The 17,586-nt window shown below is 43.4% G+C and overlaps 1 protein-coding gene across 12 annotated transcripts in view; it reads right to left on the bottom strand.

Annotated features, from left to right (window-relative positions):
• Positions 1–17,586, bottom strand: part of UNC13B (unc-13 homolog B) — a 158,237-nt gene that overhangs the window by 49,701 nt on the left and 90,950 nt on the right. For 2 of the 12 annotated variants that reach the window (XM_040481603.1, XM_040481604.1), the window contains exon 1: positions 1,767–4,152. The exons of 8 other annotated variants lie outside the window; for them this stretch is intronic. In XM_040481603.1, the coding sequence (XP_040337537.1) occupies positions 1,767–4,047 (2,281 nt within the window). In that variant the 5' untranslated portion in view covers positions 4,048–4,152. Of the gene's footprint in view, positions 1–1,766; positions 4,153–17,586 lie in introns of those variants that run through there. 2 more of the 12 variants (XM_040481601.1, XM_040481602.1) reach the window with 1 other exon arrangement.

Genomic DNA, 17,586 nt, shown 5'->3' with positions numbered 1-17,586 from the left:
CTTCCTTCCTTCCTTCCTTCCTTCCTTCCTTCCTTCCTTCCTTCCTTCCTCCCTCCCTCCCTCCCTCCCTTCCTTCCTTCCAAGTAGGCTTCACATCCAGTGAAGAGCCCAGTGCAGGACTTGAACTCACAACCCTGAGATCAAAACCTGGGCTGAGAATGAGTCGGACAAATAACCAAATGAGCCACCCAGGTGCCCCTAGACTTTTTGGATAAGCTATAAGGAGTAGATCCAGGGATATTTGAAAGGAGCATGTGATTTTTTTAATTTTATGACTTGGTATTACATTCATTATTCAGATTCTAAAAAGCATAAAAAGATATACAGTGGGAAAAAAATTTATTTTTCATCTCATTAGTTTTTCACCTAGTACTTTTCCCTATGGGCAATTAGGTATCAGTCTCCTATGTATCTTTGTTAGATATCCTACACAAACAGACACAGACACTATGGGTCTGTGTATTCTTTCCCTCTCTTTTTTATACAAATGTGGGGCATCTTATACATACCGTTCTGCACCTTGTTTTTTCATATGGCAATATGTCTTGGAGATATCTCCATTTCAGTAAAGAGCTACCTTATTCTTTTTATAGCTATATGGTACTGTATTCCATTGTTAGGGGGTGCCAGTAAGTTATTTAGCCAGTCTTTCTTAACAAACATTGTTTTCACTCTTTGCTACTAAAAACAATGCTTCAAAAATAGAACACATGTCCTTTCCACATGTGAAAATAAACCTGCCGGATATATTCCTGGAAGTGATTCTGGGGCACAAAGGGTATGTAGAATTCTGATACATTTTGCCAAATGTCTTCCTTAGAGGTTATACCAATTTACACTCCCATCCCACCAGCAATGTATGAGTGCCTGTTCCCTCACACCTTTGTCAACACAATATGTTTCATAATTTTAATTCTCCCTTAAGAACATTAATCAGGTTATATGCATAAAAGGACAACCCCATTTACATTCAAAACTGGATGAATACAGCATATGCTCTTTGGATAAATTTAATTTTGATTGGGAGAAATAATTTTAAAACTACATTATCTCCATGCTGCCTAGAAAAAAAAAGTTCTCTCATTTCTTGATTCAAAACCATTCCATTCTCCAATTTAGGTGAGAAGCCTTTAGCTGGAGATGGAAGAAAAGGAATATGACCTGTGAAAGGCAGACGGCTCTTGGGCAGGGAAAGCACTGGACAGCTTCAAGTCGAAAATAAAGTTCTGTGTGAAGTCCAGTACTGGGAAGAAGAAAGTTCAGGATAAGGAAAATTCCTACAATGGCCCATCAACTCCTGGGGAACTGGCAATCTTATCTCAGCAAGAAACCCATGAAAAGAATAATTTTAAAATGCAATGTAGGATTGCATCAGCCCCTCTAGTGCCTGTGAGCAACATGCCCATTCCTGCCTCCTACACACCAACTTCACACTGGCATATCCTAAAAGTCCTGCAGCTGTAAACTACTTCTGACCACATGTTCCTCCCTCTTTTAAAAAGGTAGCTTCTAAAGCCGCACCCACCCCCAAAAGATTGGAAGTTCCGTTTGAGATAGGAATCCCTTTCCTGTTGCTTTAGAACCCTCTTTCACTCCAGTTCCCACAGGATTAGTTTAAAAATCTGTATTCAAGTAATTTAGACGGATTTAAGCTGTGGGCCTCCCCCATCACCTTGTGAAACTCACCACCAAGCCGGGTCTCACACTTGTCTGATGGAGACCATACCCAGCCAGCTATGACCCCATTAAACATTGATTTGGAATACCTGAGTGTATGTCTTCTACTGAGAGATGGTTTGCCTTCTGTACTAGTTCGTGCAAAAGTTTTTTCTGTCTCAGTCTTTTCTCTCTCAGAACATTTTTAAAGTTGTTGATGCACTTGTTGAGGTAGATGGTCTCTGCACACACTTGCTCTAGGCTTAGTCTGCCCTGCTTGGGAGATTCAGGCCTGGAACAAGTTTCATTTCCCAGACATGGAGCCAGAGCAAAACCTGGCAACGCATATGCAATAGGCGAGGAGTTAGAAGCCAGAGAGAAGTTGCTGGGATCCTGAAAGGTTTGGTCTCTCTGTGAAGAGATGCCCACTCCACCAGAGACCATACTGAGCAAGCTCTCACTCTCCTGACTCCCAGGGCTCTCCACAGAGAAATCCTGTGCACCCTCTGAACTCAACATCCCAAGAAGTCTATCACTGTTCTCTGACTGAGAACCACTTTCATTGCTTTCCAGGTCCTCAGGACTGATGGACCCACTATTCTCAAGCTTCTGAAACACACCCTGCAGAGCTGAACGAAAGTGATGAATTGCTCGGCCCAGTTTGCTTTTGTAAAACTTAATTTCTAGATCTTCATCCTCCTGCGAGCCAACCAGACCACAGGAGGACTTTTCAAAGACATCTTTAAGGACCTGAGTAGCATGTTCCTCCTCCTCATTCAAGTCAATATGAACCATGTCACTGAAAGTCTCAGGCCCTATGATAATTTCCTCCATCATGCGATCACGGCTCAGAGTTGCAAACCTTCTGGACTTGTCTGTCAAAAGGTCCTCAAGCTGCTTTGAGCTTAGAATATCAAGCCCAGCTTCACAGGCCAGGAGCTCGTCTTCTGTCTTCAGCAACCCAGACAGTGACAGACAGCTGCCAGCCTTGCTTTTATTGCTGCAGTGGTTTCCTCTTTTTCCTACACTACATACTTCAAATCCTTCGCTGGACTGTTTGAAAACCTGGGATGTCCCAGAACCCTCTTTTGAGATTAACACTAGGGAAGGTTCCTCAAATTGATGGAAGGTGGACAGAGTAGCCTCTTTCCCTGTCAGCTCACCACCACAACTGTCAATGATAACTTGGGAGGTTCCTAATGTTCCTTTTACTTCATCTCCTGGCTTAGACACATCACTTGACTTTATGAAATTATTCTCGGGTGGGAAGGAAAGGCCTTGCTGCTCAGGGGTTTGAGGTTCTCTGTGTTGATTTTGAGCCCTCATTTGAGATGCTCCTGTTATGGGTCCTGTGTCCCCTGTTTCCATCTGAAGAAGTGATTCATGCTGGTTTAAAGAATTTGAATTATGGTCCTGAAGTTGCTGCAAAAATGACAGAGACTCCTTTGGGGGATTCTTATAGCACTGTGGCCAGCTTGGTTCTTCTTTGGTGGCAATCCGGACCCCTACACTCTGCAAAAGGATGGATTTCTGCAAGATGAAGTCTCTGTGCTCTAGATGGGCAAGTTTCACAACAGTAGGCCTGGGGGCTGGGGCTTTGCCTGCCCTGTAAGCCTCTTTGATGTACCTGTTGCACTGCATGCCATTAACACAGAGGTGCATGGCCAGGAAGCTGTGCACCAGCTCCATGGTATTTTCCCCATCTTGCTCTGGAAGTCCATACAGATACAGAATGGCTTCTTCACTGGGTCTGTCCACATGGGGTTCCTGGGCCTTTTCCCCCACACATACCTTAGCCAGAGAGCTGCTGCCCACCTGCAAGCCTTCTATTTCACTCAGAACTGAGTCTACACAGCTAGACACTTCATCCACTGAACCCCGGACTTGGCTCAAGTGCTGCTGCAGTTCAGCAATTTCAGTTTGGAGACGGCTGATGCCTTGTAGCTCTCTGATTATATAGTCTACTATATCCCCCAAAGGCTCTCGCTGTTCACAGCTGCAGCCTTGGTGAGGGCCTCTGGACAAAAGGGACTTGGCTTGATTCCTTTCTGAGGGCTCTTGACAGCTTGTGCTAATGCTGACAGATGAGAGGTCCTGAGAGCCCGACCCTGAAGCACAGGCAGTGGAGCCCAGAGGAAGCTGACTGCTGGTCTGCTGCTCAAAGCTGCAATGCTGGGCCAGGCCTCCATCTCTATCCGCACTAATGGCTGAGGCTGTGGACCCACAGTGAGGGAGCAGGGAGCTGTCCTCTGGTAAGGATTCAGTAGGGCCTGAGGACTTGCTCTTGATGCCACACATAGTCTCTGACTTAGCCTTATCTGGGGACAGCCTGGAGGAGGGTCCCAAGGTGACCATGATTTCCTCCTCTGACTCTTGCAACAATCGTTTCATTTTTTCCCTCAGGGTCTGAGGGATTCTCTGCTTCTTCCTTTTATTTCTGGTCAGAATGCTTACCAGAGATTGTCCTGGAAGGCAATAACCTGTCCTAGTCTTTTCAGTCTATTTCTAGCAATTAAGGCTGGCTGATGTTTTGGGCTTAGCCCACAGTGCTGCCTGGAATGATCCCATGTGTAGTCTCCAAACCCGGCACATGTCCCTGGATCCTGGCTTGACTCTTATCCTGTAGCTAATGAAAAAGGAAAATAATGCACTCAGGTCAGAAAGCAGCAGAATAATTTTAATCTGAATCAAACTGTCAAGCAGGAATAAGAATATTACCTTCTAAGACTGTAGAAGTCAACCCTGACCTGTCTCCCAAAGCTGGCCTTAAAGGCTGTAGGCAGTCACTTGTCTTTCCTTGGCTTCCCATCAGAGAAATGATGTATAAAGTCATTGTGTTCTGGGCAAATACCCAAAAACATCAAGATTAAGACAAACTCCTGGGAAGTAGGTGGGTAAGGTCAGTGAGTGACTGAACCTTTACAATTCAACACCAGGGTCGGGTTCAGGAATGAACAAATAGATGTTTAACTACCAAAGCTCAAATTACATACACAGTGAAAGACAAAGACAAGACATGCAATGTTTATTTTCTCAGTTGGTTGTTCTGGTGAAAACTCAGCAACTCAGATGTTGGTTCCTGCCTGTGCTTATAGCACAAAGTGTTTTCCCTTTGCTCAGTGGCAGCAACCCTTCACTTGGAGAAAAGACCATGGCAAGTATTTCAAACTTGGAGAAAAAAAGTTTTCTAAACTTAATTCTAGAGTAAGGTGGTATTATATAAGCATAGTCATTGTCCAGACTCAGGTACATTAAGCATGTTTGGATCTGGAGGGGCATGTGGCCAAAGACACACATGTGGTGGACACACAGCAGGGAATGAAGGAGGCTCAGGAACAGCCTGGAGTCCTGAACTCCGTTTAATAGTCCCCAAGGGCTTGGTGCAGCCTAATCAACACACAGGTTTGGCTTTCCTCCTCCACAGTGCATCTCGTCTAATGCCTCTTTCAGAGCACCAGGTTAAGTGATTTTCCAGAGTAACAGAGGATTGCTCTAGCCCTCTGGCCTAGAGAAAACAATGCATAGGACAGGAAGGAAGTTGGTTATATCAGAGGGCTCCAAGGTCCTTTGCTGTTCTCCAAAAAGGTGAAGACAGCTTGCCACCAGACTTGCCCCTAATACCCTAAGCTACCAGGGACTACCACAGAGGTAAAGATGACTATTACCTTATATGGGGTGGTTATCCATTTCCTTTTTACTGGAAACATGCAAAGTGTAGGGAAGGAGCAGAGTATAAAGTACAAAGAGAAAAGCTAAGAGCCCAGGAATGCATGGGACTGCCAATACTTTCTGCCTCTGCTAGGTTACCCTGGGAGGGGTAAGACTGGTTGGTGGGAGACATGTAATCCTTCATGTTCTTCAGTCGGAGATGATTTCCCCATTTTCTAGATTTGATCTGTATTTCTAAATTGTCTCAACTCCTGCCTCCCTTTCTTTTTCCCAGTACTCAAGTTAACCCCAAAAGGGGAAAATTGCCTGTGAAGAACACAAGCTGACAGCTCCCACAGGAATTCATTTTAAGGAAAGGTCACCATCTACAGTTTGTGGGCTTAAAAGTTAAAAGCACTGTGCTTTCCTAGACTAGGAAGAATCAGAAGCATGAGTCACAAGACTTGGGATAAAGATCAAACTGACCCCTTTTACTGGAAATAACTAGGCCAAGAACCAAAAGTCAGAAACTAGATTAATTCCCACTTCATGTCTTCCCTTCTTCCCTGTAGCTCATCTAAAAATTCTGCTCCGTCTAGGAATTCCTCACCTAAGGATGCTACCCATTCTGTGAGGCACTGCAGAGGCCAAATTAATGCCTTTTAAGCACTGTTGATTTACTCCTATGTCTCAAAGGGCCAGGATCAGCTATATCCCTAATCAGGCCAACTCACTGTACTCTGTGACAGGGGGAGGGAGAGGGATAAAGAGGAGATGTTCTATATGCACAACCAGAACTGCTGGGTCTTAGGATTAGCGCCTAGCTGTCTAAACAGCAAAGGTACCAATTCTAAGACTGACTCATCAAATTATTCCTTCTCTCCTTCCACAAGCGCACATCTGTATTTCCAAAGCTACCCTCTTTTACTCCCCCCAACTGTGCAAGGTCTAGGTGCCTCTGCTTTGGTCTTGGTACCTGGTATTAGCTTTGAACAAGGTCCCTGGCCCAGTAAGGACTGGAACTGGTAATCAGCCTTTCAAGTTTGTCTCAAAGAGAAAGACTGCTTACTGAACCAAGATGAAAGTTCTGTGTATGACCACATGAAGCCATGAGCGAGTTCTACTAGATTGAAAATCAAAAGACTTAAGTCAGGTCTTGCTCCACCAATGATCTTGGATTAAACACCTGACTTCTCTGTTCCTTAGTTTCCTCACCTGTACAGTAGGGAAAATAGTCACAGGAATGTTACCAAGCATGCCACCACCCATAAAAGGTATGATTTGAGTAAACCATGACTTCTATCCTAGCCCCAAACCTCTATCTTTCCTAGTCTCTTTTAATGGTCTGTAGCACTGCCTGCAATCATACCACTGACATGTGTCATTCTTTGTTAATCCTATTTTCTTCTAGAAGTTTTTTTTCTTTTTCCTTAAGATTAAAAAAGGAAGCAAAACATTCAGTTCCCAGTATTTTGCTCAGGTGACAAGGGGCTTGCCATGTTCCCTCAGGCAGTCTGAAAGCATGCAGAAGGGACAGATACCTATAGGAGGCAAGTTTTTCTGTTCAAAGGCTGGTGAGGCCCAGAACCCATTGCCAGGTCTTCCAAGACCAGCCCCATTTAAGTCCAGAGAAAGCAGCTTTTCAGGAACAAAAATGAAACTGATTCTCCCGCTACTGCTTCAATGCAGGCCAGGTTAACTTCAGGCCTATTTGTTTTTCAGATCAATACTCCAGATAGGCTTGGTTAACTTCCTAGACAGTCTTGCCAGCTGTCCCCTCCAAGACTGCAGTGCCCACAACACTGTCTGGCAAGTCATACAAGGGGCAAATGGCACAGTCATTGTGTTCAGGGTCTTTCCCTACAGCCTGCTAAAGGACTGAAGGCAAAGCTGCCTGGTTTCCTACGTTACTAACAAATAGGAAACTTCCAACTAGAGCTGCCATAGCAATTTCTTCCAGCCTCAAAGAAAGATGCTTGCTTCCATATTAAACAAACTCTCCCCAAACCTTCTTATGAATTGGTAATCGCTACTCTGAATGAACTTAAGAATCACCTCCTGGGGATATGGGTTCCCCAAAGGCACCAAACCCACTCGGTCATCCAGATATTTAGGTTTTGAAGCAGAGGACAGACTTCAATGTAATGCCCAGAGAATCAACCAGTTACTTTGCTCAGAACCCAATAGGATACCAGAAGCCAGAATAGGCTGAAAGGGCAAACCTTAGGGCCAAGAGGCCCAAGTCAAGTCCACCTACTCCCCCAGCCTCTCTTTGCTACTACTGTCCACAGGAATAAAATAACAAGGGCCAAAGAATGAGGACAGTTTGATCTCTAAATCAATTCAATTGATTTGTCAGGCACCAAGCTATGTGCCAGGAATGTAAGACACATGGTCCCTGCTTTCTAATATATTAAGGTTTGGAGAAGGAATAGGCATAATTCACCATCACAAAATAAAGCAAAACATGTTATAATGAAAGTTGTAATAAACAATAGATAATAGACATTAATTCCAATGATGGGGGAATGGAGGGGCAGTGAGAGGCCCAGCAAAATCAGGACAGGGAAAGCCATAGAGAAGAAGTAATATTTGAGCCAGAATGGGATAAAGAGGCATTGGGGTCCACCCAGCTCAACTTGACCCTCTGGACTCCTTCAAGATACCCAGAGCTGTCATTCTGCCCTGTCCTATTAGCCTATCTACTCTAGTCAACTTTTCAAACTTCATGCACACACTCTAAAAAGTGACCACACCTTTCTCCTTTCTGCTATCTTTCTAAGGAATGACTAAACCTAGGAAAAATAAGGAAATCCTTTCAAGGGATATCTCCGTTTGAAAAGGGAACACATCAAAATAAAATAAATAAATTAAAAGTAGTAAGCTTCAACAATAGAGAGCTGAAAACTATGGCAGGGAATAAACCCTTAAGTCACATCAGCACCAACGTACCAAAAAAAGTCAAGAAGAAAAAAAAAAAAACTCAGTTTTCTGAAATGGCTGATTCTTTTGTCTCTTTCTCTGCCTTACCAAATAAATGTGATTAGGAATGCGAGTATTCCTTGTAAAATTGCTTCTGACTCAAATCTTGGCTGGGAGGAAACAGCTGGGGACCTCTGGGAACAGGCCAGAACTCTGTATATGTATCAAGCAGCCTCTCACTTTGTGTGAAACAAGCCCAGAAGGCAGAGAGCTAAGAACTCTGACAGCACCTCCCACCTCCCTTCTATAGAGGTCAGATCAGTTCCTGGGCCATTTACCAATTATGTTGCATGGCTAATATGGTGGCAGGAATGGATTTCTAGGGCTACAACAGGTTTGGGTACTTTTAAGATGTTAATCTTTGGGAAAGCATCAATGCTTACAAAGATTCCTGTCAGAGAAAGTGATCAGGGTCACGTAGTATGAAAAGTGAGATTAGCCAAAGGGAATAAAAAATGCCCTAGATTAAATGCATCACAAGGTCCTAGGTACTATAGTTCCTAGGACAGGCCATCCTTCCTCATCAGCATTAGGAGGAACTCCATTTATAGGCCAGAAGCTGGACACGGTAAAAGAAAGAAAACCTCAAACATTGTGTACAAGAGAGGAGACAGAACCTCTGGTAACATACAGTACCATAAGGGAGGATGCAGCCTTCAAAGGGTTGGAATATCAAGACCTCAAAATGAAGAATGAATGCCAGTCAGGAGAGCTGGGTATTCTTGCCCTGCCCAGCGCTCCCTTTCAGCAGTACCAAGGTTTACTATACCAAGGAATATAACCAACCATAAAGCAAATACATATGCACCCAGAATCAGATACTCATGACAAAGACTCTCTCCTTTGATCAAACCTGAGTCAGGTTGCTCTGAGTCCTCTTTCTGACAAGGTCCCTGACCTTCAGCTCTGTTTGTTCAGTCCACTTTTAGCAAGAATCCTGCTGGGTCAGTTTAGTGAAAATTCTTCACCTTTGATATCTGACCAAATTCCTTAACCACCACCTTGGTGTGCCTCCAGCAAAACTCCTGTCAAGTCAGTTTAGCCAGACTTCCCCTTATCCTTGATGTTTCCTCTTAGTAATTTTCCATTCACTGACCCTCACCCTGTTCCTTAGCTATAAATTCTCAGTCTTCCTTGTATTCAGAGTTGGGCTCAAACTCTCTCCCTTACTGCAATACCCCAATGTAGTATGCCTTACAGCCTTTAAAAAAGTCACAACGTTTTTTTCTTAAGCATCATCATACTTTTTTCCATACTACTTCAAGGTTCTCATGAATAGACTGAAGAAGGCATGTGAGCAGGCATGTCTAGCCTCTAAAAACTACCCCTCCCCACAAAAAAACCCACATTCTCTATCTCCTTACTCTGCTGTAGTTTCTTCAGAGAACTTATTACTACCTACCCGATACATCATATGTTTGTTTGCTTGTTTATTATGTGTCTCTTTCCCCTACCTCTTTATTCTGGAATGTGAGTAGAGACTGTTCGGCTCACTGCTATAGAACTGTTTTGCTCACAGCACCTAGAACAGTGCCTGGCACATAGGGTGCTCAAAACAAATTAAATCTTGCCATTGAATAAAAGGAATCAGAACACCAAATCAGAGAAGTTTAGATTTGAAAGAAACTCTTATACAGTACTAGGCCTGGAATCTCATACTACATTGTGATCTAGCCTATGGAGTAGTTTTGTTTAGCTATCACAGTGTTTTCCTAAATTTTAAATGTGAAAGTCTTGTAGGCAGGACAGCTATTCTAGGTTCTTAAAAGTTCTATTACCCAAGTTTAAACCCTTCACCCAAAATGATACCCTTGCTTTTGTTCATCTGTTTTACTTTGGCAGCCCCCTGAATGGGAGGTTCTTGCTTGAGGACTCACAGTGGATGTGAATTCCATTACAATGGAAGCTGTGCTTTGTTTTTGATCTCCCAATGCCTGGCACAGGGCACTACTATCCCAAGCATATGACCTGACACAGTGGGAAGTCAGTGCCATGGAAAGGATAAACGAGTGATGGCAGAGCTGCATTAGAATACAAGTCTCCTAATTTCTAGTCCACTTTTGTTTCCCTCACAATATGCTGCCTTCCAGTTCTAGGTTTATTTTTAGACTGATGGCTTATCACCCCTTTTTATTGTAAAAACTAAGTTGGAAACTTCTCCCTAAATATACTTAAATTTTTCTGGAGTCTCATTCAAGGCAAATAAAGAGGGTAGTGGCAGCCCCAGCCTCTGCTAGAGGCTGGTAATTAGTCTGTATCTCTCTAGGATATGAGACTAGTAGGAAGAGGCTGTGCCATGGTTCCTTGTCATTCCCATAGTTGCTATCATGAGGCTTCCATTTGTTCTTCCAGCTGGAAGAGGTGCCCTGATCCTTGTGCTAATGATAGGTCTAGAGCAGCAGTGTCCAATAGAAATATAATGTGAGCCACATATGTAATTTAAAAATTTCTAGTAGCCACATTAAAGTAAAATAAAAAAAGTAAAATTTACTTTAATATATTTTATATAATTCATTATCCTATCATTTCAACATGCATTCGATATAAAAAATATTCATCATATATTTGCATTCTTTCTTTCATGGTGAATCCTCATATTGTTACATATCTTACATTTACAGCACATCTCAATTGAGAGTAGCCTGTCTGCCAAGACAAGTACTCAACTACCACATATAGCCAGTGGCTACCATATGGGACACACAGGTCTAGAAGGCTGGGATGGGGGACACTATGGAGAGCCTTCAAAACCTGGCAGCAGATGTTCATTACAGGCTGCCATCCCAGGGGCAGCAGAATGCTCTGTTCTTTATTCATTTTTTCACCTGCTCAGTTTGATCCTAGCTGGAGGTAGCATATTTCCATTTTATGACACCTTCAATCCTCAAGGCTACAAAGAACAAAGTATTAAGGCCCTAAACTGCAGAGGATGAGACCTTTTCTCTCTTTCAATCTGACCCTTTCTAGATCCCTTGTAGCAATATGTAGCTTCTTTCCAATACTTTGGGCAAAACTACAGGTGAAACCTAATTACTTCAATAGAAGCTACCCTTTACAGGGAAGACTTAGAGACTTCTCACAGACAAAAGCATAATCTCAATGCTGCTGAGTCAAAGATAAACTATCCTATACAACTCACACTAGAGGGAAATGTAACAATAGTAAAATTATATTTGTTTAGAATCTTATAGTTTACATGATTCCTATTTTATCATGACATATTTTATCATCAGAACCCTATGAGGCAGGAAGGAAGATCATTCTGATTTCATAAATGAGAAAAATGAAGCTCAGAGAGGCTAAATAACTTGACCAAGGTCACTGAGGAGACCTAAGATTTAAAAAGGGGTCTACAGGGGCGCCTGGGTGGCGCAGTCGGTTAGGCGTCCGACTTCAGCCAGGTCACGATCTCGCGGTCCGTGAGTTCGAGCCCCGCGTTGGGCTCTGGGCTGATGGCTCAGAGCCTGGAGCCTGTTTCCGATTCTGTGTCTCCCTCTTCTCTGCCCCTCCCCCGTTCATGCTCTGTCTCTCTCTGTCCCAAAAATAAATAAACGTTGAAAAAAAAAAATAATAAATAAAATAAATAAATAAATAAATAAATAAATAAATAAATAAATAAATAAGGGGTCTACATTCTATAGTTAGTGCTATTTTTACCATACATGCATGATGAAAATGGACAGATTATTATGCATGTGTATACACACTCAAGATTGAGGAAACTCAGGATGACTTTTCTGTCTATATGGCAATATGCACATGAGAGGGAAGAATTAATACATCAGACAGAAGAACAGTATAAACACACTCACACAATGGAAAAATAGAAGGGTTTCTTAATATACACAGGCATATACCAGAAGAGGAAAGTTACCTGAGTAAACACACACACACACACACACACACACACACACACACACACGAAATAAAAGAGGAGATTATATATCTATATATAGATACAGATATAGGCACATGGAGGAAGATATGGCTTGTGTATAAGCATTTAAAAGGAATGAATGAGTTTCTATTATGTACACACAGGAAGGAATGATCAGGTTATTTATAAACATGGACATATCAAGAGGTGGAAACAGATTATTTGTATACAAGTATGCACACATTCAGAGGGCTGGCTAAGTTATTTACATACATACAGGAGTGTAAGAGTACCAAGGAAGAACAGATAGTCAGATTATCAGCATATAAACACATGCACGTGAAGATTCTACCCTCAGGGCTGAGTATGCCATTTTTCACTCATTCTAATGACCCCCACCAGCAAGTTGGCTCCAGCAGTTATGTAATTAATGTAGCTCCTCTGTATTCCACCCACAAATGCTTTGCTTTTGTCCCTGTTTGTCATTCAGTCAGTCATACACTCGATACCACTTACCTTGCTGCTGCAACCAAAGTAAGAGTTAAAGAAATGAAAAGGAAAAAAAAAAAAACCATTAAAACCACAAATTCTCAAGTTTTAGAATACAAGTGCCGTCTTTAAGAGGAAATCCATTCAGGAGCACTCCCTGGTTTGACAGAGAAGCCACAGGATGAACTTTCTAAGCCACAGCATGGCTGCTTGCCCAACAGACAAACAGAGCCAGGGAGCTATTATTCTCAGTTGCACCAGCTGGCTGGCTCCATGGTGCAAAGTTGATGATAGGAACAATGCCCAGCAGAGAAATCCCCTCAGTGAAAGGCTGGGCAGGAGTCTCGCTGGCTACAAATCTAGAAATCCAATCTGGTCCACACCTCTGCTGAGGGGGACTCTGATGACCAGCCTGCTGAAGGCAATAGCAGCCAAACTTCAACTGGATGTGGAATTCTAACCCAATCGATTCCGGGCTTTGAGACTGAGACGGAAAGCAGGGCAGCTACTGCTCCTGCTGCTGCTCCTCCTCCTCTCCAGCTGCTTCCTGCCTGCAACCTCCCATAGGGCACCAGCTCTCCTCACACGTTCCTGGCGCACACACCCCCTTTCCCAGAACACTCACGCACACACAAACCTCGCCAGCAAGCTCACTCACACACCCTTGGTGAGTGTCTCTCCCTCTTGCTAAATATAGATCTTACTCTCTCCCCTCCCCCATTTCTTCCTCTTGTTCTTCTCCCCCCTCCCTTCTTCTCCCCTGCCTATCCACCTCTCTCAAGTCTGGGCTATACGCTATAAAGAGACTTAAGACCAGCAATCTATACTTTGAAGAGCTCCCAGTCTCAGAAGACAGAACACAGCAAGAAATTACCAGAGCACAATACAAAGGCAATCATGCCTTCTACTGAAACAAACGCTAGGTTTTTTTTTTTTTTAGTTGATTGTTTCATTTTTGTTTTTGTATCTATATTATCTGCTATCTGCATTTGGTGAAGCTGGAAAACAGGTGAAGTGCCCACGTGCAGTTAGCATCAAATAGCACTATGTTCTCAGAGTAGATACCTAGTCCAGTTCTTCCTGAACAGCCACAGCAAAAGAACCAACTGGAAAATAAGAAGTCCCTTAGGCTGTGCCAAGGCAGTGATTAGAGAGATGTAAGGGAACCTGGGTGGGCTAACATAAACCCTCTATTGCAGAAGTCTGGACCACAGATTGTTTGGGGATCCAGAATTAGGATAGCCTCAAGTGTAATCACATTAACCAAAAGCTGTTTACGATTCAAGGCTCCGGTTTCATGATCCCAAATCTCCCAGCCCCTCTTTGCCAATGGCAGCCCCATCTCCATGGAGACTTGCTAGTCAGGTGGCTCTCACATGGCCCTAATTCCTAATAACTCAACAATTCTACTCAGGACTCATCAGGAAATTGAATGCCCTTATCTTCAAAGAGCACTCAAGTTGTTCATTGCAACATAATGCCAAACATAAGCCAGGGACCCCTGAAGCCCTGGAGCTTAAAATGCCAAATACATCAAATATATAATACCCCTTTCCACTCTGCACCCACAGGACAGCAAAAACACTGTTTGAGTCCAAAGAATCTCAGAATTCTTCTCAATATAGAGCTCCAATTACCAGTAACAATCCAGTGAAGCCATTCCTATTCTACCTCCTCTGAGCCTGATCTAATGAGAGAAAGCCCTTCTCTTCCTTAGGCCAGCAGAAGGTGGACAAGTTTGATTCAGTCAGCATGTCCAAACCAAGCTCTCATATCTTGCTACTTCTGCTGCCATGCAACATTCTTCATGACAATCTACAGTAAAACATGGCCCTGATAGCCAAGAATTAGGCAGTCAGGCTATGGGGGCCACCCTAAAAACTGTCACTGTGGAACAGCCAGCCCTATATGGTAGATAACATAAGCTTTTAAAGGAGGAATGATTTCCTTGGCTTATCCAAGATCCTGAGGAGAAAGTGTTGATTCCAGAGCCAACATTTGCCTCCCTACTGCCTTCTTCCAATAACATTGCTTCCCCCTCAACCCAGGAAGAAAATTTAGATTCCAAAAGATGCTAAACAACCCATTTCTTAACCATCCACCTCATTATGCAGCCAACACTAACAGCAGAGCAAATACCTCCTAACCCAGTCGGGAGCTGGCTGGGTGACAGAAAAGATAAGGACTGACAGTGCAACTATAACCACATCTAAATACAGAAAAAAATCATTTGAAAAGTGTCAAATTTCAGTGGAAGTCACAGCCAATTTAGAGGAGCTTCCCATATTTCAGCCAGAAGAGGTAAAGGGTTTAAAACAAGAAATATAGGGAAGACTGATTAAATCAGAATTCCCTCCCACTCAAAGAGCCCGGAGAAGTGGCTGTCATTATCAGGTTTGGGGCTGGAATTCCTATTCTAAGAAACTCAAACTCTCAAGACTAGAAATGATCTTCAGAGCTAGTACACTGCCTAATGAACCTACTTCTTCCTGACTCATCCACCAGTGGCTCCAAGACCTGGCTGAGGTTTCTAGATGTTATACCTGAGGCTAATGCGACCCTCTCTTGTCCATCTGCCTAGTCAAACACATTCAGCCCATATTCTAAGCAGCTTGAGTTTTCCAGAAAAATAAAGGCTCAGACAGGAGAAGATGTGTTTATGACATGAGGCACAACAAATTTGCAATCTCTAGTTCATGGTCTTCAAACTTCACAAGACAGCTTATATGGCTTTGACCATAAATTACTTTTGTATCTTTCCAACTTCCCATGTTTCACCAAAAACACAGAGAGTAAGTGGTAAATAGCTGTCCGTGTACATTCTGGGTAAAAAAGCAGGCTCCCTCTTCTACTATTCAACAGGGCCCACAGAGGGCCCACAGACTGCCAGACATCATATGACCAAAGGAGAGATCTCCTCTGTGGTCTAGCCTTTTAGGATAGACACACAATTTCTGTTTCCTGAGCCGTGTAAGCAACGATGCAGTCCTTTGTTACAGTGGATCTGGCTCTTGGGAGTCCTAGGCAGGCTAAAAGGATGGAGGTGCTTTTCAGAGGTAAGAAATAGCACAAGCACCCACCTCAGTTGGGAAGCTTCCTCAAAGCAGGGCTTTTCAAGACCTAGCTGGGCAGAATTGGAGAAACAGATTGGGTTAAGAAGGAAAAGGCATTTATCCAGAAGCTGTGAAATGCTCTGAACAGACATTCTCAAGGTCTGGTTCCCAATTTAAATCTTTGCAGGGATCTTCGCCTAGAGATAGATGAGTCAAGATGGAAATTCAACATGAGACACTGACACTCACGCAGAGTTGTGGGAAGGTTCAGAGCTGCAGGAGCTCTAAAGGGGAACCAAATGGGTGGGTTAGTCAGAAGACCACCTGGCACACAAAATTCATCCTCGGTTAAAGCATCTGAGTGGAGTCACAGGGACACTGGAGGAGGGGCTCACCAACCACAATTCTCCACTCTCATACAAACCAGTCTAAGTCTCCCTCAGGCCAGATACAACTGGTCCAAAAGCAAAGAATGTGCCTGCTCCAAACCTGGCCTGCCCTTTCAGGTGTCATTGCCAGAGAATGGCTGGCTCAGGACCAGCAGGTACCTACCTCGTCTCTCAATGCTGACAATCACATATGAGGATACAAAGGATAGGTGGAGCCAAAATCTAACTTACATCAGAGTAAGTCTGTGATTCCTTTCCTTCTCTACCACCAAGTAAAGCCAGAAGCAACATGAGAGGCTGACATGGGTCACACAAGTAGGATATGTTTCATGAGGAAAATGGTTTGTTCTGGTGGCTGAGAAAAGTCTTTTTTTTAACCCCTGTACAATTATGCCCTCCATAAACTACTGAGTGATTGCATGAAGCAGAGAATTATGGGCAATGGGAGGTGAATCTCCTCCTTCCCTCAGGAATATGCCACCCAAGGGGAGTTATGAGCCTGGCAGATATGTGCTGACTTTACTGATGTGCTAAGACATAGCTGCTACACAGACTAAATGAGACCTGACAAGCTGCAAGGCAGGCCTAAGGAGTCACAAACTGCTGACAAATTTCAGTCCTACAATCAGGTCAAGCACCATCCTGATTAGCAAAACCTTAAACATGAACAGGGATAAACTCAGTACTGCTAGACTAAACAGGTTTTTAGCCTTTACCTACAAAGGCTGTGGCCCCATTTCCATTCAAGGACTAATGATTAAAGACTCATAATCAGGGGCACCTGGGTGGCTCAGTCAGTCAAGCTTCCAACTCTTGATTTCAGCTCAGGTCATCATCTCATGGTTCCTGGGATCAAGCCCCACTTCAGGCTCTGCACTGACAACACGGAGCCTGCTTAAGATTCTCTCTCCACCCTTCCCCTGCTTGCTTTCTCTCTCTCTCTCTCTCTCTCTCAATCAATCAATCAATAAGTAAATACTCATAATCAAAGTAGTCTATGTAGTAGACTACTATGGAGTAGTCTACAGCCCTCTCACATAAACCTGTTCAAAAGTCATAGTTCCCAGATTTAGAACTAAGGCTACTCCTGAACTAGTATCTGCTTGTATATGTCCCAGTCCAATCCACAAAGTACAATGGCCCTGCCTCAATTTCTTTACCCCAAGGAAGCCAAGGGGCCACATGTGGAGGATTCTCTAATGGGAATCCAAAATTTGAAATTTCATGGGGAAATGAACCCTTTGAGGGCACCTGGGTGGTTCAATTGGTTAAGTGTCCAACTCTTGATTTCTGCTGAGGTCATGATCTCATAGTTTGTGGGATTAAGTCGTGTGTCAGGCTCTGCACTGACAGCATGGAGCTTGTTTGGGATTCTCTCTCTCCCCCTGCCCCTCCCCCCACTTGTGTGCACTCCCTCTCTCTCTCTGTCTCTAATAAGCAAACATGAAAGAAAGAAAGAAAGAAAGAAAGAAAGAAAGAAAGAAAGAAAGAA

The sequence above is a fragment of the Herpailurus yagouaroundi genome, unplaced genomic scaffold (assembly GCF_014898765.1).
Source record: "Herpailurus yagouaroundi ecotype Mexico unplaced genomic scaffold, PumYag 160, whole genome shotgun sequence".
NCBI lineage: Eukaryota > Metazoa > Chordata > Mammalia > Carnivora > Felidae > Herpailurus > Herpailurus yagouaroundi.
This window is presented reverse-complemented; position numbering and strand designations above follow the sequence as displayed.